Raw genomic sequence first — 25808 nt, forward strand, 5'->3', positions numbered from 1 at the left:
AACAGTCTTCCTGTCAGGGTGGGAGTTTCACTTCTACATCTAAGCCAGACCCCCACCCTGACTGCAGCTGCCCAGACCTCACTACACCTGCAGTCAAGGAAACAGGCTGGGGGAGGAAGGGGGGGGGGATCAGCAGAGCTAGCTTTGACTAATTTGAGGCTGGGAGGGGAGGGCACCTCTGTGGAAGGGTGGGTCACACCCTCGAGCAGCAGGAAAGCAGGGGTAGGCCAGCAGCAGCTTGCCCTGCTAGGCCACGCTGTTTCTTCCTTGGCAGCTATATCTGGAGGAGTGTGTGGAAAGATGGCCTAGAATGGCAGCAGTGAGCCTCCACCAAGCCCCTAAGGTATGGAAATGGTTTTATGCCACAGCCTGGCCTGCTCCTTGGGATAGCCTGGCTCCAGGCCAAGGGTGATGTTCCCACAGGCACAGGCTCTGTCTGACAGACCAAGTCCAGTGGGCATGGACTCCATACTGGGCAAGTGTTGGTCAGATCCTTCTCCTTAGGAGCCTAGCAGGCCAGCTGGAGCCTCTGCTGGCATAGGGTGGAGCATGGAGCAGGTGTGAGATCTAAGTAGTGACCGGAAGTCAAGTCACTGCAGGTGTGCAGGCCTCTCCCCCCCCCTTCCCCTCTCTCTTTCCCTCCCTCCTTCCCCAATCTTTCTATTCCCCCCTCCTCTCCCTCCCCTCCTTCTCTCTTTCTCTAACTCCTCCCCGCCCCCCCCCCCTCAGTTCAGTATATCTATCTCTGGCCGCTCACTAGGCCTGGCCTGGGAAAGGGAGTTCTGACCTCCAGCCACTCAGGACAGGAAGCTCAGACAGGAGGTGAATGACTGACAGGAGGCTCCCACTCCCTAGCCCTTTCTGCAGCAAACTGTCAAGGCCAGTCTGGATCCATCTCAGCCTCCCCTTCTTCCCATGGAAGAGGCCCTCCACCCTCCCCAGTCACCTAATCACCGGGGAGCTCCTAAACTCACAGTATCTCCCAAAATGGGGACATGGGGACAGATGGACGGGGACACGGACGGACACACAGGGACACACACATGGACACACACACACACACACACACACACACACACACACACACACACACGAGTTGATGCTCTCTAGAGCATTGTCGTGCTAACCACAGTTCTAACCACTGGTATAACGAGAAAGCTGTTAAAATCTATTACCATCTGACTGTGCTTGCAACAAGTAAGTAGAGTTGGTGGTTGTTCTAAAGAACTTCAGAGCTGAACTCAGCGCTAGGCCCTGAATTCAAATTATAGTACCAACAAAAGAACCTTACAAGCCTTCAAGCCTGTAATCCCCCACACCTGAGGCCCACGCAGGACCGCGAGCTCCAGGGGTGGAGCTTTAGAGAAGAAAGAATTATAGGACAAGACAGACCCCATACATAATGCCACATTTGACTGTTCATTAGTCATGATTCTAAAAAAAAAAAAAAATTAAACTTTTTTTTTTGGTCAGTGGTGGAGGGCTTGAACTCTGGGCATGGGTGCTATACCTGAGCATTTCTGCTCTAAGTGTGCGCTCTACTACTTAAGCCACAGCACCACTTCAGGTTTTCTGGTGGTTAATTGGAGATAAGAGTCTCATGGACTTCAGTCTCCTGAGTAGCTTGGAATATAGGCGTGAGCCACTGGTGTCCAGCTTTCTTTCTTTTTTTCTTTCCTAGTCCTGGAGCTTGAACTCAGGGCCTGGGTACTGCTCGAGCTTGTTTTTCTCAAGGCTAGCACTACCACTTGAGCCACAGTGCCACTTTCAGCTTTTTCTGTGTATGTGGTACTGAGGAATCGAACCCAGGGCTTCATGCATGCTAGGCAAGCACTCTACCACTAAGCCACATTCCCACCCACCTCTCCCCCGCCCTTTTTTTGAGATTGTCTAGATGTAGCCCAGGCTGGACTCAAACATGACATGCTGTCTCAGCAGGATTACAGGTATGCACTATATGCCTAGCACTTCAGTTGGGACTGTGTATAACTTTTCTGGGTCTCTACACTGGAACTTGATGCAAGACAGGTTCCAAGACTGGATCAATAGTGTTAGCCCTGCCACCCCTCTCTGCCCTCATCTCTGTAGTCCCTCTTCCTATGGCTAGAGCTAGAGCAGGATCAACCCCTGCAGGATGCTGGAGGTGCTCTGGAGCTCCCTCTGCTGGGGTGGGGCCCAGGAGTCTGGTTCCTACCTTGTGCATCCAGCCTCTTGTCAGCGTAGACCTTGTAGGTGAAGGCATGCCGCAGGGCCAGGGCAGCAAAGAACATCTCCACACAGATGATGAAGTCCTGGTAGCCGGCTGCCACAGTGCCCTCACCCACCGACACGCGGGCTGAGTGGATCTTGGGGATGGCCCCACATTTCTCCAAAATAGCCAGCAGCATGCCTGGACAGGGAGGCACTGTCAGGCCCCAGACTGACCCTTCCCAGGCCTCCATGAAGCCCCACCCAGGATGCCTGCACACCCCGATGAGGTCAAGAAAGGGCAGGAATGTTGTCACAAAGCCCAGAGCTTTGGAAAACCCCACTCTCCCAGCCTCTTGCCAGCCACACAACTGAAACATCCCCAATTAGGCAGCATCGCCACCCATAAGATGACACCAATATGTCCCTAAAACCTAACCCCTCACAAAGGCCCAATGGCTAGAGTTCCTGTGAACTAGGCTGGGGTCCTTCAGGACACTGGTGGCTTAGGGCCCCCAGCCCCAGATCCGTGATCAGGAGGCAGGGAATAGAGCTTGCAGGGGCCTCAGGAGGCTATGAAGCAGCTAACCTTGCCAGAAGGAGAGAAAGATGACAGACTTGACCATGAAGAACTTGAGGACAGGACTGTAGGGGCTGAGCAGCTCTCGCGTGGCGAAGTAGAAGAGGAAGAGGGCGTAAAGGGCCAGACTGACGGAGATGTTGTAGATGATGGTCACATAGAGGTAGCCGCTGGTGACACTGTGGAAGCAGACACTTTGCCTGGGACCCATCCTACTGAGGGAGGACACTCCTACCTCCTCCCTGCTCACATGGCTCATTGCCATGCTGCTCAGCAGGGCACAATGAGCCATTGGAGGGGGGGGACAAGGCTGTGAGGGGCACATGTAGAGTGGGTTTGGGGCTGTGTGCCTGCATACAAAACTGATCTCTGCCTGTTGCCCTCACGTCTCCTGGTGGAGGATGCTGGCGGGAAACCAGGGCCGTGCAAGGGGCCTGCCCTCCCTCAGAGGGGCACAGGCAGTGCTCACAAGCAGGGGCCAGCCTGGGGCCACTTTTGCTAACCCCCAAATGCAATATGTACGGACAACTTACATAGGAGGACTTTCCATCTTGGGGTTCTTTCCCTCACTGCCTTGGGAGGGGTCAGTGGCTCTGAGTGGTTTACCAGTGGGCAGCAACAAGAGCTCATTCCTGGGCTGGCACTTGGGCCAAGGACAAGGACAAGGACAGGTGCTGCCAGGTGAGGTGTGAGCTCTGTGAAGCTTGGGAAGGTCACAGCTATCCTGTCTGTCTGCCCCCAGCCCCCCAGCACCATCCCCTACCAATGCCCCAAGGAGAATCCCCAGCTTACTCAAAGTCCCCATCCCGGTACTTGCCAAAGGCCTGGAGGACCACAGTACTGACGGCCATGAGTGGCTTCACCACACAGAACTGCAAGGTGGCCTATTTGAGGAGAGCAAGGAGAAGGATGAGAACACATGAGAAGCACCTGGTCTGCGCCTTTGGCTGGACGCCAGGGACAGAAGAGGAGGCCTCATGGCTGTCTCCAGGGGAAGGTGGAGCATGTGGTCGAGACTATGCAGCACTGCCACGTGAGGAGACAGAATGGGAAGTAAGAACTCCTCAGCAGTGGGCCTGTCAGGAACGTGCTGAGAGAGAGGAGGCCAGGCTCCCAATGCAGGCAGAAGGAACAGCAACTACACAGGCTCAGAGGCAGAGTGTGGCCAAGTGCAGGGCTTGAGTACTGAGGAGGGGCTGCAGCAGCCAGTTGGGGCTGGGAGACTGGCACAGCTAGGGTCTGGAGGCCTTGGTGCTGAGAACCAACTCCATAGGGAACAGGTAGGCAATGACCTCCCTCCTTCTCATCCACCCTGCCTGTTTCCTCACCTGGGCTCAGCCCTAGGGACAGGGTTTCTGCTGGTGGCTGAGGCAGCCTGCAGAAGCAGCAAGCTAAGGAGAGGGACAGCCCAAAGACACGGGTATAGAGGTTCAAAGGCTGAATTTCAGGTGGGCCTGGCTGACCACTCGATACAATGGCACGGGCAGTCTCCTGGCCTCTGAGTGGCAGCACCTTGGTAAAGTGGTCACCTGCCCTCCACACAGTACAAGGTTGCCATGGCAGGTTGTAGGAGAGCCAGAGCAGGGTCTTCCTGGAGGCCTCCTACTCCAGGCACTCAGAACCAGCTTCTGCAAGCTCACTTAGCCTCCAGAGTACACCCTCAGAGAGGCTCCACCATTCCTGGAAGCTCACGAGGAGTCCATGCACCCACAGAGCCTCTGGGTTCATGAGCCTCCAGAAATCATACAATCCTAGCCATAGGCTCCTCATGAGAAGAGTTGAGGGAAGCCAGGCTGAGCCACTGTGGCTCGGAATGGCACAAGGAGTACAGCAGAAGAGTGCAACCCAGGGAACGTGTTTCTGGCCAGTTCCTGGCAAGGCCGGTGGAGGAGCCCAGGTGGCTGTGGTATGTGGCTGCTGCAGGTGAGGCACATTCCACTGAACTCCCTTGGCCCTCAAACCTGTACCCTTTGGGAAAGAACAGAGGTTCTCACCAGAGGCACGTGGGGGCAGGCTTAGTGGTATATGTGGGGGTGGGCTTAATGGTATTTCCTGAGAGGTGAGCACTGTCATCATTCCCAGTTACAGACAGAACCGAGGCACAAATAAGCTAACTAACAGATGTGGCACTACAACCTAAACCAGCAGCCACACCCTAGACCAGCCCACAGGTCCCAGGCATACTGGACACTGGAATGAATCACACATCAGAAATGAGGTGGTGATGGGGCGGAGGGCACTCCAGACCTCAACTGGACTGGGCTGGGGTCACTCTACTTTTAGCAAGCACTCCATTTGACTCAGACTCTGGGCTCTGGCCTGGAGAATGTCCAGTGGCTCTGAGATGAGCTGTGGGCATCTCTACCAAGGGAAAGTATAAAAAACTCTCATTTGTTCCCAGTCCTCTCACTTCCTCTTCCCTGCCATATCTGAGTTCAACAGCAGAGCATCAGAGCCCACAAGGCTGGGGAATAATTTATAACACAGTGACGCCAGTTCTCGATCATGAGATCAAAACTTTGTGGACAATATAATCATCAAACAAGGCTGTGAGTCACAGCCCGGTCTGGAACTGGCAGCTGAACCACAGTAAACAATGGCTCTTCATGCCCCACCCTGGCTGTGACAGCTTTAACTCCTTCTCTGCAGTTCCATGGCAGATTCTGAAACAGCCCAAGGGGGAAGATGTGGAAGCAGAGCTACAGCCCTGGTCCGTCCTGGGAGAGGCTTTGTGACCTGGCTACACTGCTGGCCCTGGTCCCAGTTCCAGCTCTCTGGCCACAATCGCTCACTTTGTGGGCTTTGTTTCATTTTTTGGCCATCCTGGAGGGGTAGACAGAGGCCCTGTGGAGGCCAATGGCAGGTCAGGAAGACTAGGTGAGTCACTTTCAGACACTACCTCCCAGAAGCAGCCAGTGCTGGGTTAAATAATTACAGCCATTACCGTATCTGTTCTTTACAATCACCCCAGAGATTTAAAAAAAAAAAACACAACAACAGTAACACCCATTTGTTAGGAGAGCAAACTAAAGCTCAGAGAGGTTAAGTCCATTATATCTGAGGTCATGCAGTCAGGAAAAGTTGGAAGTCAGACCCACATGGCCAGGCGCCTGTACCCAGACATCAATGCTCCTGCCTCTAGCTAGACACTGGCAGCTAAGAAAATGAGAAGTTCCCTACCACCAACTGGGAACGCAGGAGGAGAGCAGCCCAGGCCCATCCATCAAGTGTTTTTAATGCTGAAACCATCCTGCCCCCAGCCACAGCTGATGAGTTTTCAAACTGAGACTCTAGAATCCCCACACATTCTCTGATCCTCATAGACTCAGGCCAAACAGTACAGCCCAGAGCTGTACAAGACACCAGGATATTTCTGCTGCCTGTCAAAGCACATACTGCTGATACCATGTCTCCCTAACAGCTTGGGAGTGGCTGCTGAGGGCCTGGGGACTCCTACAGGTGGGAACAGGACAGCCTGCAGCAGGGTCCTCTAGCCTCCCAGACTGCTCTTTCTGACTCAGCAATGGTGGGCACACACCTGTTTGCAGAAGCGCAGGAATCCAATGGAGTAGGTCTTGCCCCAGAGGCAGCAGGTGCCGTACATACAGCTGGACCTGGGAAAAGCACAGGAGATGGACTGGTGAGCTGGGAAAGGCCACTCTCCCTCACAACAGAGAAGCTAGGGCCCTGAGCTGGGTGGCCTCTGAGCCTGAAGCCAAGGCCAGGGAGAGGCAGAGCACAGAATCTATGTGAGCAACAGGCCATGAGGGAAGCAGGACCACCCTGGCCCTGGGATTGTAAAGCAACTCAGGGGGAAAAGGGCTGAATGTAAAACCACAGGAGGGAAAAAAATAACAAACAGTAAGGTCAAGAGTAACAGGAAAAGAGAGGAAGAGAATTAGCCAGAGCAACCCTGCCAACAGTCTTTCCCACAGGAGCTGTGGGAAAGGCACAGCAGGTCAGGGTCATGGGCACAGATGGTCTGTGCCCAGCTGACCCAGGTGTGGGGCTCAGGGAGACTTCATCTACTCACTCAATGGCCTTCCCTCTGATCTCCGACATGATGGAGCTCTCTCCCCCGAGGTACTCATAGCACAGGCTCAGGAAGTTATAGATGACCAAAGCTGTAAAAGGGTCCAGAGAAACCATTCAGCCCAGCACAGTGGACACACAGCTGGGGGGATTCAAACTATGGAAAGTGGAAAAGTCATAGCCGCACACAGCACCAGAGAGGATCCTCGGGACATGAGTCACCATGCACTTAACAACCATTTGCAAGTTGTAAATCAGCACAGAACAATTGTACTGTACAGGTGAGTGGCCTTCTATGATGGTAATGCCCCCAAAGAAGGGCATAGGAGTGAGACCCACACATTCAGGATCACACAGAGGCTGAGAGTTGTGAGCACCTAGGGGCTTGGGAAGGCTGGCAGTGTGTTCATTAGAGGTCACGATCTTAACTAAGACTATGTGCTGGGGTCTTATGAGAAGCTGTGAGCAAAAACAAAAGCTGCATCCATCCTGTAAGCTGCACTGACATGTGCTATGAGCCCAGCACTGTGTAAGCTACAAGGGAACAGGAGAGACATAAAGAAGCAGTAGGAATGTCTGGCAAGCTCAGCCGGCCTGCTGTGAAGCAGGATGCAGTGAGCCGGGCATAGAGAAGTGTGCTGTGGATGTCCATAAAGAAAAATGAAACTGCCAGACACTGCTGGCTCACTCCTATAATCCTACCTACTCAGGATACTGAGATCTGAGGACTGTGATTCAAAGCCAGCCCAGTCAGAAAAATCCATGAAACTCTTATCTCCAATAACCAGCAAAAAGCCCGAAGTGGAGTTGTGGCTCAAGTGGTAGAACTCCAGCCCTAAGCAAAAAAACAACCAAAAACCTTAGAGACAGCACCCAGGCCCTGAGATCAAGCCCTAATACCTAAAGGGAAAAAAATAAAAATGAAATTATGTCACCTGCAGGAAAATAAATAAAATTGAAGGACATCATATTGAGATAATCCATGACCAAAAACGCCAAATACTGAATGTTTTCACTCATATGTGGAAGCTAGATCTAAACGATACACATATTCACAAACGTGATATTTATATATATACCTATATATACAAACAAATAAACATACATGGGTACTTGCAGGAGGGGTTGGGCTTAGAGGGTGAAAGGGGATGAAAATGGTTGAGGTAGACTGTTCACATCTAGAACAGAACAATGAATACTGTTGAAATTGTTTTGAGAAGGGGGAAGGGAGACTGAGAAGGGATAGTGGGATATATTGTGTCTATGTGTGAAATGTAACAAATGAAGAGTGGGCTATAAAGGCTGGTGCACAATGCAGCAGCAGGTTGGGCTGAGTCTTCCTGCCAGGTAGCTCCACCCAGGCCTGCAGGGTACCAGCATTGGGGAGGAAGAGCATGAGGGAAGAAAGAGGGTGCTGCAGAAGGCCATGAAGGCAGGAGCACAGAGGCAGAGCAGAGCCAAGGCTATGGAAACAAGGAGAGTATTCAGCAAGGACAAGAGTCCGGGGGGACAAGGAAGCCAATGAAGCCCCACAGCCACCCACATTTACCTGCCTTGACAGGGCCCATAAAACACTGGCAGAAGCTGGGCATGACAACTGGACTTTATTTGGGATGCTTTATGCTACTCTCAGTGCACTATCCACAAAGAACTCCCAAGCTCCCACTGTCTGCATCCATGGCTCGGAGCACGCCTGGCTATGGCAGAGCAGATGGCTTGTGACATGGCTCTGTGCCCAGCAGTGAATGAGCCTCGGGGCCTCAGTAATGGGGTAAGTAGAACCCCTCCTTCTGGCTGTGAGGGTTAAGCCAGCACACTGACTGCTCAGGCCTCAGTGGCTACCAGTGTTGGCTTCTTAGCTACCACTATTAATCTGCCTGCCTTCCTCACACCAATGCCCTTGACAGTGCTGAGGCCCTGCGCCCTGCCTACCTGGATGGGAGTCGGCTCAGGACATCTGGTGACAGTGAAACTCTCCACTGATCTCTAGTCACTCTTCACCGGTAAGAACTGGAGGGAGGGGGTTTGACCAAACCCATACCAGCCTGCTGATAACCTTTGTCCACAGCCGCTCAAGGCCAACAGGGCACAGCGATATGACAGATGGGACATTTTCCAAAGATGGCCACACCTGTGATGATGCTCCTCTACAGGAGACAAGGGCTCATTCCCTCCCTCTGTATCTGAGTGGACCTGGGTGACTGTGGAAGTTCCTGATGCTGGGCTTAGACAGGTGACTGATCTTGAGACGCTTGCCCTGGGGCCCACCCTCATGCCGTGAGGAGGGGGCTCTGGCGGACAACTGCAGCAGAGCCAAACACTGTGTGAGCAAGCCTTCCCCTGTGTCCACAAGTGCTGGGGCCAGACACTTCTGAGCAGAGACAAGCTGCCCTTCCAGTCTTGTCCAATTCCTGACCCACAGTGTCTACAGACAAAACTAATGGCTGCTTTAAAGCTAGAGTGCGTTGGTGCTAACTTCACTCAGCCATGCTAAGTGGAATGGTAACATCTACCACCCACATTCCCATGACCCCCTCCCCCAGACTGCTCATGCCCGTGCACTGGCACATTCTCGCTTCTCTGTTAACCCCCAGGGCCAGCACCTCAGAGATGTCACCTCTGCTGTCACCATGCTCACTTCTCACACCACTGCTGACCTGTCAGATCCTTCCTGGACATGAGGCTGCAGAGAGGAGTGACAAAGATCCCCAGACTCTCAGGCCTCACTGCCTGGCTGTGGACCACTATTACATCACTTATGAGATGAGTGACCTCAAAATCTCCGTATCTCAGTTTCCTCATCTGTATCCAGCTGGGACTAACTCCTATAGGCAGGGCTGCTATAAGAGGAGCACACGTGTGGGACCCTGGCTGAGGCTCACTGGGGCCGTCCAGAGTACTTTGTCCAGACTGTGAACCTTGCAACTAGGACCTGAGTCCCATCCCCAGTGATAAGGGCTTGCACTTACTCAACCCACAATGAGTCTAGTTGCTGGAGAGGCTGCTGTGAGGGAGACTTGGGAGGGCTGGGCCAAGTGGTCTACTCTTTCTTTCCCATGCAGGAAAGGAGTCTCAGCCTGCACCTGAGTTCCACGGTTCTGCCAGCTTTCCACATCCAGCTACACATTAAATTTCATCTGCCTCTCAATTCAAGCTTCTTGATCTTTTTAAGACTCTGGGGCCAATCAGCCTGTAAATACCAATTTGCTGACACTTCCCTTTACAGAATCATCAAGTGAGTCAATAATGGGACTCACTGACTCAGAAAAGGGAGATAGGAATCTCGGATGTGACTCAAACGCCCAAACCAGGGCCCACTGACCATCCAGACAAATCTACCCCCATCCCAGGAAATGACAGAGCCTCACAGAACACCACCCCAATTTCTAACAACAGTGCTTAAACTTGGAACCTGTACATAAAAGCCAGAAACAACAGGAGATTCAGTAGCCTGCTTTAGGAAAAGCAGAGAAGCTGAGCAGCAAACCCAGACCAAGAAGCTCAGGCAGCAGGCTTGTCATTCACGACCCTTCGGACCAAGGCTCTAGTTCTGGTCCCTGGGGAGGCCCCAGAGACACAAAATGACCCTGGTCTTCCCTGAATATCCATTGCAGCCGGTGTGACGGTCTCTATGCTAGCACTTAGGGACCAAGGGACCAAGGGATCCCTGAGGCTAGGCCTGCCAGTCAAGAAGGCAGAGATGCAATTGTGAAAAGACCAGGATGGAGGGGGCTGGGAAGGTGGCTCAGTGGTAGAGCACTTGCCTTGCATGCATGAGGCCCTGGGTTCGATTCCTCAGCACCACATAAGCAAAAAGAAAAAAGCCGGAAGTGGCGCTGTGGCTCAAGTGGTAGAGCGCTAGCCTTGAGCTGAAGAGCTGAGGGACAGCGCCCAGGCCCAGAGTTCAGGCCCCACGACCAGACCCCCCCCAAAAAAAAAAAGACCAGGATGGAGATGAAACAAGAACTCTACTGGAAGGTGGGCACTGGTGCACGCATATAATCCTAGTTATTCAGGAAGTGGAGATCCAAGGATTGCAGTTCAAAGCCAGCCTGTAAGACTCTTATCTCCAATTAACCACTAGAAAACCAGAGGTGGAGCTGTGGCTCAAATTGGTAGAACACCAGCCTTGAGGAGAAAAGCTCAGGGACAGCATCCAGGTCCTGAGTTCAAGCCCCATAACCACCACACCACCAACAAAAAGAACTACACTGGAGCCTTGAGACCTGGAAAGAAAACATCCTGTCACTGTGACAGCATCTTGTCCACACAGCAGACCCAGGACTTGAGTTTAATGGAAGGAACCGTTTCTAACAGACATCTTCAGCACAGGAAAGCATGAGTCCCAGCCAGTGGAAGTGGCAGAGGAGGGCGCCCATCAGCAACAACAGTATAAAGGGGTCCCTTCCAGCCCTGACAAGCTTTCTTTGCTCAGCTGCAGCTTCTAAGCCTACAGTTGTCTGAACAGAATTGCAGCCCAAGACACTGCTGTCCACCCAGCCTCTCAGCTGGAGACCCAACGACCCAATGACAATACAGCCCAAGCCCCAGGGTATCAGAGAAGATCCACTATAAAAGGCTCTTCAGCAACAGCATGGTCAGATAACATGGTAAGCTCACTCAGTAAGCACTCACCAGGCATCTACTGTGCCCTTCACTATGGGCAGGACCATGGCCCTGGGTGCACTGGGCCACTCTCCCCTCCCCACCTATCCACCCCCGCTGCTCTCCTTCAGCACCTACAGCTGGTCTCATGGCCCAGCCTTCTCTGCTATACCAACACACTCCAAGGATCTGGAAAGACTGCAGCATTCCACATCCTAAAAACCTAGCCTGGAGAACTGAAACTTGTCCAGAAGACTTCTCTGGCCAGAAATCTTTTCTCTGGTTCACAGAGGCCTCAGAACACCCTCTTGCCCCTTCTCTAGCAGGTGATCATGGTGGGGAACAACAGACACAGTGCCCTGTCCCCTTTTCCTCAGAGGATCCTGTTTTTAGTTCTCGACACCCCAGATGCTATTGTGACCTCTCCCTTCCATTGGCTCTTTACTCAGATCCACCAAACTCTTGTACTTCCTGGCTCTGTCAGAGCTGTAGCCAGCTGTGCCACAACCAGGGGCAAGGCATCCTTCTAACAGCAACCTGGCCGTGACTTTTGTGGCCTGTATCTGTGGCTCCCAGCTTGTTCATCTGCTGAATTCTCCGCCTGGGATGGCAGTTCATCTTGGGCCAGATACCAGGAAGCACAATTTGTCTAAAATCTGAAGTATGAGCCAGGCATCAGTGGCTCACATCTGGAATCCTAGCTACTCAGAAGGCTGAAATTGGAGGATCAAGGTTCAAAATGCTAAAAATTCTGGTTTGGCTCAAGTGGTAGAGTACAAGCCATGAGGCATAAGCCAACAAGAATGTGAGACTCGCCGGGCACCGGTGGCTCACACCTGTAATCCTAGCTACTCAGGAGTCTGAGATCTGAAGATCGAGGTTCAAAGCCAGCCCAGTCAGGAAAGTAGTCCGTGAAATTCTTATTTCCAATAAACCACCAGAAAACCAGAATGACACTGTAGCTCAAGTGGAAGAGTGCTAGCCTTGAGCTGAAGAGCTGAGGGACTATGCTCAGGCCCAGAGTTCAAGCCCCGGGACTGACCCCCGCCCCCCCCAAAAAGAATGTGAGACTCAAGTTCAAGTCCTGGTATGGCACACATGGGTGCATGCACACACACATACAATAGTAAAAAGAGCTAGATATTGTTAAGAAAAATTGAACTTTAGGGCTGGGAAGGTGGCTCAGTGGTAGAGTGCTTGCCTTGCATGCATGAGGCCCTGGGTTCGATTCCCCAGCACCACATAGGCAAAAAGAAAAAAAGCCGGAAGTGGCGTTGTGGCTCAAGTGGTAGAGCGCTAGCCTTGAGCTGAAGAGCTGAGGGACAGTGCCCAGGCCCAGAGTTCAGGCCCCACGACTGGACCCCCCGCTAAAAAAGAAAAGAAAAATTGAACTTTAATTCAGAAATGTGAAATCCTACCAAGAATTCCAAAATGAAGCCAGGCACTATTGGGTTACAGGTGTCTGTCGGTGGCTCAGGCCTGTAATCCTAGCTACTCAGAAGGCTGAGATCTGAGGATCCAGATTCAAAGCCAGACTAGGCAAGAAAGTCTGTGAGACTCTTATCTCCAATTACACCAGAAAACTGGAAATGGCACTGTGGCTCAAGTGGTAGAGCACTTGTCTTGAGCTGAAGAGCTGAGGGACAGCACCCAAGGCCCAGAGTTCAAGCCCCACAACTGGCAAAAAAAAAAAAAAAAAAAAAAAAAAGCCAGCAGTGGCTCTGTGGCTAAAAGTAGTTGAGTGCTAGCCTTGAGTGAAAGAGCTCAAGGACGGCACCTAGGCCCTGAATTCAAACCCTGTGCCAACCAAAAAAGAAAGAAAGAAAAAAAAGAATTTGGAAAAAGGACAGGCACTGGTAGCTCACACCTGTAATCCTTGTGACTTAAGAGGCTGAGATCTGAGGATCACAAGTTCAAAGCCAGCCTGGGCAGAAAAGTATGTGAGACTCTTATCTCCAATTAACTACCAGAAAACCAGAAGTGGCTCTAACAGGTAGAGTGCTGTTTTGATCGAAAGAGCTCAGGGACAGAGCCCAGGCTGAGTTCTAGCCCCATGATTGACTAAATAAACAACTAAACTCGCTTTCAGAGTTCACGAGGCTGTCCATGTGAGCTCTTTCTCAAGGAGCTCATAGAAAATGTCCACCAACAACAGAGAGAGCAAACCAGGAACAAGGCAGAAATGGCATCCAGGGAACAACGATGCAACCCACAAGAAGCCAACATTCCCAGAACTGCATTGAGTGACAGAGCCAGGGTGACACAGAGTACTGAAAGCCCCAAAAGCCAGCAGTCCAAACTGGAACAGAAAGGTTGGAGAAAAGACAAGGCCAGGAATAGAGCCAGTGCTGACAGATTTATATGTCCTTCTACCTTTACTGAGAACAAGACTGCTTATTTAAAAATCGAATTAGCTACATATGGTGGCTCACACCTATAATCCTAGCTACTCAGGAGGCTGAGATCTAATGATACAGATTCAAAGCCAGCCCAGGGAGGAAAGTCAGGAGACTTTCATCTCCAACAACTACTCAGAAAAAAATAACAACACAGAAGTGGTGCTGTGGCTCAAATGATAGAGTCCTAGCCTTGAGCACAAAGAGGCTCAGGGACAGTGCCCAGGACTACCCTCCTCCCCCACTCCCACCCCTAAAAAAGTCTACTAGAAACATTCTGGAATGAATGATAGGTACAAAGAAAACCGAGCAAGCCAAAAGGTAAGGTACCCTAGCAAAAACAAGAATCTCGGTAAGAACTGTGGGCTCAGTTTTGAACAATATTCAGACATCTAAATGCAAGCACTGAGTACACACTGATAAAATACTATAATGATGGGCTGGGAATGTGGCTTAGAGGCAGAGTGCTTGCCTTGCAGCAGGAAGTCTGGATTCCAGTCCTTAGTACCACATAAACAGAAAAAGCCGGAAGTGGTGCTGTGGCTCTAGTGGTAGAGTGCTAGCCTTGAGCAAAAGAAGCTCAGGGACAGTGCCCAGGCCCTAAGTTCAAGCCCCAGGACTGGCAAAAAAAAAGCCCAACTATAATGGTCATACTGGAAAAAGGGATAGGGGATGTACTCATGCAGGTATTTGTGTACAGACCTCAGTAAGTCATGTAAATCTGGGGTTGGGTGTGGCTCAATTGGTAGAGTGACAGCCAATAAGCAAGAGCATCAGATGCCAAGTTTGAGTCCAGGTCTCAGACAAACCAGATATGTAAATCAAAACCTTCTACAGGAGAAAACTTCATGTAAATCCATATATAGTTGAAAATCCAAGAAATAACAATATAAGCGTATTGGTAGGTTATCTTAGAAACTTGGGAGGGGTTAGAACACTTTTGTGTTTTAAAAGATGCATATTAATACTTTGATGAAAGTACATTTTAGTGCTTTTCTTAAGCAGGTTTTTTTGTTTTGTTTCTTTGGTATCAGTTGTAGAGTTTGAACTCAGTGCCATTTCTGGTTTTCTGGTGGTTAATTGGAGATAAGGTTCTCACAGACTTTCCTGCCCAGGTTGACTTTGAACCATAATCCTCAGATCTCAGCCTCCTGAGTAGCATGAGCCACCAGCACCTGGCCAGATTTGTATTTTTGTTGTTGTTGTTTTGTTTCTTTTTTTTTTTTTTTTGGTCTGTGGTCAGTTGTGGGGCTTGAACTCTAAGCCTGGGCGATGTCCCTAAGCTCTTCAGCTCAAAGGTGTGCTCTACCAATTTAGCCGCAGCATTACTCCAGGTTTTCTGGTGGTTAAGTGGAGATAAGAATCTCACAGACTTGCCAGGCGCCAGTGGCTCATGCCTGTAATCCTAGCTACTCAGGAGGCTGAGATCTGAGGATCACGGTTCAAAGCCAGCCCAGGTAGGAAACTCCCTGAGACTCTTATCTGCAATAAAAAAGCACTAGAAAACTGGAAGTGACGCTGTGGCTCAAGAGGTAGAGCGCTTACCTTGAGCTGAAGAGCTGAGGAACAGTGTCCAGGCCTTGAGTTCAAGCCCCATGACCAACAAAAAAAAAGAAAAGTCTCATAGACTTTTCCTGCCTGACTTTTCCTGCCTAGGCTGGCTTTGAACCACATTCCTCATATCTCAGTCTCTGGAGTAGCTAGGATTATAGGTAAGCCACCGGTCGCTCAGCTCAGGTTTTTTTTTTAATTTTTAGTTTTTTTTTTTTTTTTAAAGGCTGATGATAGTTGCTTACTCCTGTAATCCTACATACTTGGTGGCCAAGATAGGGAGGATTTTTGCTTAAGGCCAGCCCTTGATCCCATTACCCCTCCCCCCGCCCCCAAAAAATAAAAAGCTCACAAAAATCCCATCTAACCAATAGCTGTACTGTATTCAGTAGTACATGTGTACACTTGTCACACACACACACACACACACACACACACACACACACACACACACACACACACACACACAACATCATCCTCCTCCTAGCTAGGAGGAAGATGATGGGAAGCATAAACAGGCAGATCACAGTCTGGGCACAAACCCAAGGAGGAAGACTTAATCTAAAAAATAATCCAAAATGGGGGCTGGGAAGGTGGCCCAGTGATAGAGTGGTTGCCTTGCATGCATGAAGCCCTGGGTTCGATTCCTCAGCACCACATAAGCAGAAAAAGACAGAAGTGGGGCTGAGGCTCAAGTGGTAGATCGCTAGCCTTCAGCTGAAGAGCTGAGGGACAGCGCCCAGGCCCAGAGTTCAGGCCCCACAACCAGAAAAGAAAGTCCAAAATAGGGTGGGAGGCCTGGTTCAATGATAGAGTGCCTGTCTAGGAAGCATGAAGCCCTTGGTTCAAACCTCAGTACAAAACAAAACAAAAATAATAATAATGTCCTGCTCTGGGTGGCCTTCATCCAGGCTGACTGGCTGAGTATGAAATAAGGATCCTCAAGACAAGTTCTAAGGCTGCTCCCTGATGACTCAGTGGGTACTGGGGTCTGGAGGAGGAAGGGTGAGAGGATCAGAACTTGGAACCAGTCCTGACAGTCCTTTGAGTTTTAAGGGGCATATGCACGGGATGGGGTGCAGCTTTAGTAAAGCTGGGGAACTCAGGGCAGCCTGAACACTGGAGCATCTGCCAGCTCTGTGTAAATGCCCTGGAGTGGCCAGGCCAGGACAATCGTGTTGCTAGGAGATGGGTTTCACAGTGCGGCAGGTTTCCAGTGAAGACCTTCCCACAGGCGGCGAGGCTGGCTGGCTTGCAGAACAAAGAGACTTCCAGAGTAGAGGTGTCTACCGACCATCTGCTGCCATTTCTGGAGCACAGAGCAAGAGCCAATGGAGGCTCCTCTGGCTGTGTCCCTCACCTTCTGCTCAGCACCCCTCTCTAGGGACCAGCCAAGAAGAGAATATACTCGCCCCCTCAAACACACAGGAGAAGTTGGGAAAAGTGAAGGAAATGGAGTCTCAGGAGGAGGGGGGAGGGATACTAAAGGCTCAGCTTTTCTTTCTGAAAGAACTAAGTGGGTGGAGGCTACTCCTGGGTGTTCATATGAGAGTGACACCTGCAGGAAAAATAAAGGCTCGGTCCCATCCTACAGCAGCCCAGAGGGCTCCCTGGGAACACGCTATTTCCAGGAACTTCACACCCAGCCAATCTTTAAGCAGGTCCCCATCTGCCTCAGCACTCTCTCTTGAAGTGTAAGACAGGAGCACGGCCAGGATAAAAAGAGGCCCCACAGGAGCAAGGCAGAGCACCCAGTAGGAACTATTAAAGTCCTTTCTTTTTTCAAAACTCATTGAGTTGACTGGGGTATAGCTCAGAGGAAGAACACATGCTTAGCCTGTATGAGCCCTGGGTTCTAGCTCCAGCAACCAAAAATTAAAAAAAAGAAGACTAGTGCCTGCCTGCATGCATGCAGTTAAGCCACACACTGGAGCTGCCATCAGAGCTCAGTTTGCCAGCGAGGCAGAAAGTGAACACGGAGTGCTGGGAGCAACACCACCTCTGGAGGGGACACTGGGGAGCAGACAAGGATGAGCAGGGCAGGTCCCCCACAGGGCTGGGAAGAGCTTTCCAGGCACTGGGAGACGGCACATGCCAGGCTCCCAAAGCCAGGAAACACTTGATATGATCCAAGGCTGATCTGGCAACAGCAAAGGTTGGGGGGGAAGGGCAATGTGGGTGAGGGGACCTAGGGATGCAGAGAGGTGGCAGGAGGATGGTAGGCACCTCAATTTCCTCGCTAATGCACAAGCATTTCCTGAATCTGGAGTCCCAGCAACACATAGGTCCAATGTGGGACAGGAGGCAACTCTAGCAGCTTGGGGTCAATCGTGATGAACTCTGACATCCAGGAAGCCCCCTGGAAACCACTTGCCCGTAGCCGGTCTTTGGGCCTCTAGCCTTTCCCTCCACATGCAGGTTTTTCTCACCTAAAACTTTCAATCTTATCATGTGAGTGTGTGTGTGTACTTTTTTGCTCAGGGCTAGCATTCTACCAATTGAGTCAGAGCTCTACTTTGAGCTTTTTTGGTGGTTAACTGGAGAGATAGCCTCTTAGATCATTAGATTTCAGCCTCCTGAGTAGCTAGGATTATGGGTATGAGCCAGCAGTGTCCAGACTCACCTGATTTTTTTTTTTTTTTTTTTTTTTTTTGGGTCCGGTTGTGGGGCCTGAACTCTGGGCCTGGGCACTGTCCCTTAGCTCTTCAGCTCAAGGCTAGCGCTCTACCACTTGAGCCTCAGCCCCACTTCCAGCTTTTTCTGCTTATGTGGTGCTGAGGAATCGAACCCAGGGCCTCAGGCATGCAAGGTAAGCACTCTACCACTGAGCCATCTTCCCAGCCCCCCGATTTTTATCCTGCAAGGCAGTGAATGTCTCTGTGTGAATCCTCCCTGAGCTGAGCTCTGCTCTGGCTGAGGCCAGCCCTTCCATGTCCCCCAAGACTTCTTGATAGGCAGATTCCTCTTTCCCTGGGGACAGGGGAGTAGCATCATTGTTTCTCTGTGCTGATCATTCAGTGGCCACAGACCTCAGAGAGCAAGAGGGTGAGGACCAACTGGGTTAATTTTGTTTGTTTTGAATAAGGGGAAGAAGGTTCATTAGGACACTATTCAAAAGACAAGCAGGCAGCAGCTAGAAAGGAGTATACCAGCTTTTCCTCTTTGCCACCCACAGCCCAGCCAGAAACTGAAGGTCAGGACAGGAGGTGATGCCTCTTCTCTACACACAGAAACAAGGCATGTGAGAGAAGACACAGTCCCTTTTTCAAAGCACAGCAGTGCACCTCATGTGAAAAAAAGCCCTTCAATTTAGACCCATGAGAGTGGAGGCAGGCTTGGTCTTGCTGCCAACTTGCCATCAATTGTTCCATGAATCCCTCCCATTGAGCCCTGGGTCAGCTTACATGCTGCCTGTCCCCTAGTGGAAGATGCCAGAAGGAAGAAATGAAACAAGCAGGTCTCTGCCTCCAGGACTCTGTGAAGTGTTCTGGGACCCTGTAGCCAAGAACCCTGTACAAAGAGACTTGGTCTACTGGAACACTGTTACCTGTCGGTGTGGGGTGGACGGAACCCCAAGTGGGTAAGAAGTAAGAGTGGGTCAGGACTGGTTCTCAGGGGCCCAAAGACCCCTCAGAAGGATCATGAGGGCGAAGGCTTGAATATAGCCCCAGACCCTAGGCAGGAAGGTGGACGGGGTACCCCTTCACCTCTGTCTCCCATCAGCTTCCAGGCCCCATGATGCTCCCACCCCACTGTTCTCACCCTCATAGCAGTCGCGGACTGTGCCGAAGTACACGTAGTACTGGTCGTTGGTGAAGAAGAGCAGGCTGAGCCAGGAGTCGAAGGCGTAGATGGGCACAATGAAGAGGATGCGTACGATGTAGCGCTGCTCGTTGGGGCAGCTGTAGCAGCGCAGGTGCATGTAGATCTGGGGAGAGGACAAGGGTGAGCCCAGACGTTCTGTTGCCACCTCACTCCCCCCTCCCTGGTCCAAGACCCTCTTCCTTCCGCACTAAATGAGAGGTGAGAAAGATAGGAGTCTTGACATCTGGCTTTGCCCCTTATTCTCTCTGCAGCCTGAGTCTAGTGACTCAGAGCCTCGGAGTCCTCCCCTGCAAAAATGAACCAGACAACTTCCATTCTAAGAGACAAAGCAAAGGGTTACACAGGGCTGGACATGTTAACATAAAGTGACACAAATGAGGACACTCTTAGGAGAGGAACACAAAAGCACAATGCCTCTGTACCTCTGGTCATACAGAACAGTATTTACAAAATGGGGGCGGTGGGGAGATAAAGCAAAGGAGACACATGAAACTGGTAGGGTGACACACAAAGAGGCTTATCAGCTGGCCCTACAGATAGGGCTTTTCTCCCTCTGATGCCCAGCCTGGCCTGCCCAAGCCACACTGAATTGCACTAGAGACCTCTCTGGGTCCTTCTGGAGCCCCCCTGCTGAGCCAGTACCTGGTGGCAGGTGATGAGCAGGGCTGTCCACACGAAGAAGCCAGAGATGGCCTGGGCAGCGGTGGTCATCAGGAACACAGGCTGCTCCATGGCTGTGGGGCTACCCTCAGGGGTTGCAGTAACGCTGGGCGAAGCTGCTGCGGTTGTGGGCGACGCTGGGTCTGGGGCCAGCTCAGCGCCCCTCACTGTCATGGTGCCAGCAATAGGAGGCTCCCTGAGAGAATCGATTGGAGTGACAGATGGGCTAGCCTGCAGAGAAGCAGGCCTGGTGAGTGGCAGCATCAGAAAGAATTTCCAGTTCTCAACATCACCTTTAACCAATGACCAGCCCGACCCCAGGCCCACCCCAGCCCTAGCCATGGTCCCGCCATGCCCTATCCAGACCACGCAGCAGTCTTGTGACCACTCTTGAGACCTCAGTCAGGGCCCAGGCCTCCTTTGCCAAAACTCTAATAGGTCCCAGCTCTGTCAGAGAAACTGGCGCTTTACACTAACCCAAGAGTATGTGATGGGCCCGCTGTCCTCCGCCTGCTTTTGAGAGTCTTGTTATGAAGCCCAAGCGGATTAAAACTCAATCTTTTTTTTGTGTGTGTGTGTGCCAATACTGGGGCTTGAACTCACTTGAACTCAAGGCCTGAGCACCATCCCTTAGCTTCTTTTTGCTCAAGGCTAGCAGCACTCTGCCAGTTGAGCCACAGTCCCATTTCCGGCTTTTTCTGTTTATGTGGTGCTGAGGAACTGAACCCAGGGCTTTGTGCATGCTAGGCAAGCGCTCTACCACAAAGCCACATTCCCAGCCCAACTCTTTTTGCTTCAGCTTCTGAGTGCTGGGATTACAGGCATGTGCCACCATGCCTCAGGATTACTATAGTAATCTCAAAGAGTGTGGAGTTTTTAATTTTTCCCCAGTTTCCCTAATGGCTGACACCCATTCCTCACCACCTAGCTGTGCTAACTAACTGGGAGACATTCTAGCTCTATCTCAATTTTAGATTGTCAAGATGCCACCCCCTCCCCCCTGCAGTGCTGGGAACTGGGCCCAGGGCTTCACCCATGTGCATGCTAGGTAAGCGTTCCACATCCCAGCCCCACACTGCTCATTTACAATCTTGGCTCATATTCTGCCTTCTTAAAAGCCTGCTCCAGGGGCTGGGAAGGTGGCTCAGTGGTAGAGCGCATGCCTTGCATGCCAGAGGCCCTGGGTTCAATTCCTCAGCACCACATAAGCAAAAAGAAAAAAGCCAGAAGTGGCGCTGTGGCTCAAGTGGTAGAGCGCTAGCCTTGAGCTGAAGAGCTGAGGGACAGCGCCCAGGCCCAGAGCTCAGGCCCCACGACTGGACCCAAAAAAAAAAAAAGCCTGCTCCATATTCTCACCAGACAGATGCTACCATCCATTTCCTGTGCCCTTTCTGTTCTATGAAACGCACTGCTCTGTCTTTCCTTCATGTGTTTACCCTCTGGCCTGCTCTGAGGCAAGACTGTCTGGATCCCCAGCTCCTAGCCCAGCTATTTATAATGATCAATTCTGGCTCCTTACTTCAAAAGGAAGGTTCACTCCCTCACAGAGAAGCAAAGAATAGCACTGAGAGCAGACTCCAACATCAAGGAAAATTAGTGGGAACATGGGTAAAGCCCAGGGTATGTAGGATATAGAAGCAGCTCTGTGCAAGAGATCTTTCTAGAAAGTGCACTGGGGTCCCAGGTCACTTCAGTGACATGCGAAATGTTATTTTTTTATTGTGCTGCTCTTGGGGCTTACACTCAGGACCTGGGCACTGCCCTTGAACTTCTTTTGCTCAAAGCTAGTACTCTACCACTTAAGCCACAGCTCCACTTCTAGCTTTTTGGTAGTTTACTGGAGATAAGAGTCTCACACAAACTTTCCTTCCCTAGGCTGGCTTTGAATTGTGATCCTCAAATCTAAGCCTTCTGAGTAGCCAGGATTACAGATGTGAGCCACTGGTACCCAGCTGAAGTCCCAGTTATAGCCCAAAGAAGAGCTGTTGTCTAGTTCTCTGAAATTTACAGACAGAGCCAAGGCCAGTCCAGAGGTAGGGCTCACTTTCAGACAGCAAAGCAGCTCCAGCAGAATCTTCTGGAAAGTACTCTTAGGGATACAATGGTTCCCCCAAATCCATTGTTAAAATCTGATCACCGGGGCTGGGAAGGTGGCTCAGTGGTAGAATGCTTGCCTCACATGCATGAGGCCCTGAATTCAATTCCTCAGCACCACATATAAGTAGAAAAGGCCGGGAGTGGCGCTGTGTGTGGCTCAAGTGGAAGAGTGCTAGCCTTGAGCTGAAGAACTGAGGGACAGAGCCCAGGCCCAGAGTTCAGGCCCCATGACAGACAAAAAACAAAAACTGATCACCAAGGTGACAAGATCACAAAAGCACCTTCATAAAAGAGATAAGAGATGCCTAGCTGCTTTGATGCACCATAAAATAGATTCAAGAGAGACCCCTCATCCTTTCTACCACATGAGGACACCGTGAGACTGCTGCCCACCAACTATCCCTCAGTCAGAGGCTTGGTCTTTGTGATTATAAGAAACAGCCCCATTTGTTGCATTGCCTTATGGCAGGAGGCTGATGAACAGCTGACAGCTGATGGAGATGTGGCCTGCACACTGTGGAAAAAGCCTGCTGGAGTTCGGATCCAAGCCTCACCTACAGCTATGGGTCTTGGTGTGGGTTCACTGAGTTCAATCGGATTTCTGCTGTCTGACCCAGACAATGGCAAAACCAAAAACACCACCATCTTGATCTGGTCTCTGAGTCAGCACAGAGGACCAACCTCTCATGCCCCTTCCAGGACAGTGAGCTGATATCCAGGCCAGGTGTATAACACCTGTGGAAGCTCCCTATGTTCCTGGGGTGCAACCAGCTCATGACCTGACCCATTTTCAAGAAACCTTACCCACTGTCTACCACACCTCCTACCTTGGTCCTGCCTCCTCTCCCATGTGTCTAGCATCCCCTAACTCCATCTATGCCAGTTGACTCCTGCTGAGAGATGGTACCCAGGGCAAGCCCTTTACTATTCTCCTGTATAGAAACAATCCCAGCACACCGACTAAGGGCTAGATCTAGATTAAAAATTCATAAATGGGAAGGAATCTATATTAAGAATCTCAAAAATGGAGAAGGTGTCTATATAAAGACTAGTGGCAAGTTCTGGAAAAGACACAGTGACAGGCCTAATAATAGCTCCAGTAGCACAACTGCAAAGCTGAAAACCAGTGCCAGAAATGTTTTCTTAGCAAGAAGATCTGGGCTGTAAACCATCATCTTTGTCATCCCAGATTAAACAATAAACATGGAGATGGGAGGGGACAGAGGAAGTCCACATGCTCCTCCATTTTCTTCCCTCAAATATTATCTTAGATATTTTTCTCACAGCACCTTTTTAAAAAACTTTACTAATGTACAGAGGGGTACAGTTACATAAGTCAGAGCATACTTCTTTTTTGAACAATGTCACCCCTTCCCTTCCTCTCTCACAGTCTCACAGCACCTTTGAAGTAACATTATCTACTACATCTTGAATAGGACAACAAAGATGTGAGACTTGCTTTTATAGTCTCCCACGTTGGCAGCGAATGATTTCAGGGTTCCTATAATATCCCTCCTTCCCTGCCCACCATATATAAAGCAATGCCCTGACCTGCAGATATGCAGTCTCTGGCCCTCAAGAGGGAGAGGTGTAGTCCTTAAAAAGAGAACTGGCCTTGCTTCCTGGGCCTGAGCCTGAGTGTGTGTTGCTGGAAGTTGCTCACCACTGGCACCACGCAAGGCCCTGCAAACTGCGGTGGAGGTGGGAAGGGATGGGTATGAGGGTACCTCTCTGAGAAGGAGCCATTGCCTGCCCAGGTCTAACGCAAGTGGGATGTGAGCCCAGGAGAAAAAAACCAGGAACTATGGAAGCCAGAGCTCCTCTAAGAAATAAGACCTCGGTGGGTCTCCATGTTCAACGGGGTCCATACATGCCCAAGAGAGGGAGATTGACAGGCTGGAGGCTCCAAATCCCAGCAACACTAGCAAGTCTCATCATTTCCTATTTTTTGAGATAGGACCTCCCTGCATATTACAAGTTAGACTGAAACCCACATCCAGCTCTGCTCTTTCTTTCTTCCTTTCCTTCTTTCCTTCCTGTTTCCTTCCCTTCCTTCCATCTATCCATCTGTCAGTACCGGGGTTAAATTCAGTGCCTAGGTGCTGTCCCTTAGTTTTTTTGCTCAAGGCTAGAGTCACAGCTCTACTTCCAATTGTTGTGTAATATAATTTTATTGTCATTATTAAAAAGTGTTGTACATGTCATAAGTCAGGTAATGAGTACATTTCTCTTTTTGGACAATGTCAAATCTTCCTTCACTTTCCCCCAGTTTTCCCCTCTCATCCCTGCCTACAAGTTACATAAGTCATTTTTCACAGTGTATATTGAATAGCATGACTGCATTTACTTACTCTTCTTCCCTCCCTTGCTGGCCCCTTCCTTTCCCTCAAAAGGGGGGAAAAAAAAGGAAATCCAAATATCACCACCACCACCAACAAAACAGGGCCAGCTTTTTGGCAGTTAATTAGAGAAGAGGCTCATGAACTTTCCTGCCTGGGATGACTCTGAACCTTGATCCTCAGATCTCAGCCTCCTAAGTAGCAAATTGCAGGCATGAATAAGCTAGACACAGGCTCCTCCTCCTCCCCCTCCTCTTCACCTCCCCTCCTCCTCCTCTTCCTCCTCTTCCTCCTCCTTCTTCTTCTTCCTTCTCCTTCTTTTTGTGGGTTGTGGACCTGGGCACTGTCCCTGAAATCTTCAGCTCAAGGCTAGAGCTCTACCACTTGAGCCACAGTGCTACTTCCAGCTTTCTCTACTTATGTGGTACTGAGGAATCAAACCCAGGGCCTCATGCATGCAAGGCAAGCACTCTACCACTGAGCCACCTTTCCAGCCTTCTTTCTTTTTGTTTTTCCCCCCTCAAAATCACAGCCTCATGCTTGCTAGGCAAGTGTTCTACCACCTGAGCCACGCTGTTAGCCCTTTTTGCTTTAGTTTTTTTTGAGATAGGATCTTGCTTTCCTCCCAAGACAGCCTGGACCCCAATCTTCTTTTTTTTTTTTTTCCTTTGGTCATAGAGCTTGAACTCTGGGCCTGGGTGCTGTCTCTGAGCTCTTCAGCTCAAGGCTGGAGCTCTACCACTTGAGCCACAGCGCCACTTCCAGTTTTCTGGTGGTTAATTGGAAATGAGTGTTATGAACTTTTCTGCCTAAGCTGGCTTTGAACCACGATCCTCAGATCCTGAGTAGCTAGGATGACAGGTGTGAGCCACTGGCACTCGGCTGATCTTCCTATTTACACTTCCTGTTATAGTTGGGATGACAGGTATGAACCACCTTCTGAAGCTCAAGAACATTTGCCAGGGAAGGGCTCAGCTCCTCCCACAATTTCCTCAATTAATCAAATGTTAAGCATCAGCAGAAAGCCCTAGGGTATCACACTGGAATCACTATTCTAACAAGCATGTCCTGAGACATACAGACTCCTCCTGACCAGGGATAGGCACTGCTGCATGGAGAGACACACAACCCCACTTCAGAAGGACTCATGGCAAGTATGAATACCAGAATACCCACAAGTCTCCAGGAAAGAGGGCAGAGGTTCAGAATGTACCAGTGGCCACACTGAACAGTGGACAGTACATGGCCCAGGCTCCCCAACCCACCGATGGCCTAAAATCAAAGGCAGCTGAGGAGCTGTTATAGAGTAAGAGTTGAGAGACCTTGTTTGGGTCCCAATGCCAACAACTGACAATTAAAACACATCCTTGAAGCCGGGCACTGGTGGCTCACGCCTGTAATCCTAGCTACTCAGGAGGCTGAGATCTGAGGATCACGGTTCAAAGCCAGCCCGGGCAGGAAAGATCGTGAGACTCCTATCTCCAATAAACCACCAGAAAACCGGAAGTGGCGCTGTAGCTCAAGTGGTAGAGCGCT

At 50.6% G+C, this 25808-nt stretch overlaps 2 protein-coding genes across 3 annotated transcripts in view; both read right to left on the reverse strand.

Moving 5' to 3' along the window:
• Positions 1 to 25808, reverse strand: part of Josd1 (Josephin domain containing 1) — a 312495-nt gene that overhangs the window by 3485 nt on the left and 283202 nt on the right. The gene's annotated exons all lie outside the window — the stretch shown is intronic.
• Tmem184b (transmembrane protein 184B) overlaps positions 1 to 25808 on the reverse strand; it is a 51712-nt gene that overhangs the window by 2803 nt on the left and 23101 nt on the right. For both annotated transcript variants that reach the window (XM_042693141.1, XM_042693140.1), the window contains exons 2-8: positions 19819 to 20067; positions 19114 to 19279; positions 6801 to 6891; positions 6306 to 6381; positions 3560 to 3651; positions 2777 to 2946; positions 2195 to 2389 (exon numbers count right to left, since the gene is read on the reverse strand). In XM_042693141.1, the coding sequence (XP_042549075.1) occupies positions 2195 to 2389; positions 2777 to 2946; positions 3560 to 3651; positions 6306 to 6381; positions 6801 to 6891; positions 19114 to 19279; positions 19819 to 20010 (982 nt within the window). In that variant the 5' untranslated portion in view covers positions 20011 to 20067. The remainder of the gene's footprint in view (positions 1 to 2194; positions 2390 to 2776; positions 2947 to 3559; positions 3652 to 6305; positions 6382 to 6800; positions 6892 to 19113; positions 19280 to 19818; positions 20068 to 25808) is intronic.

Source organism: Dipodomys spectabilis, unplaced genomic scaffold (assembly GCF_019054845.1).
Source record: "Dipodomys spectabilis isolate Male_0828 unplaced genomic scaffold, ASM1905484v1 ptg000163l, whole genome shotgun sequence".
Lineage (NCBI taxonomy): Eukaryota > Metazoa > Chordata > Mammalia > Rodentia > Heteromyidae > Dipodomys > Dipodomys spectabilis.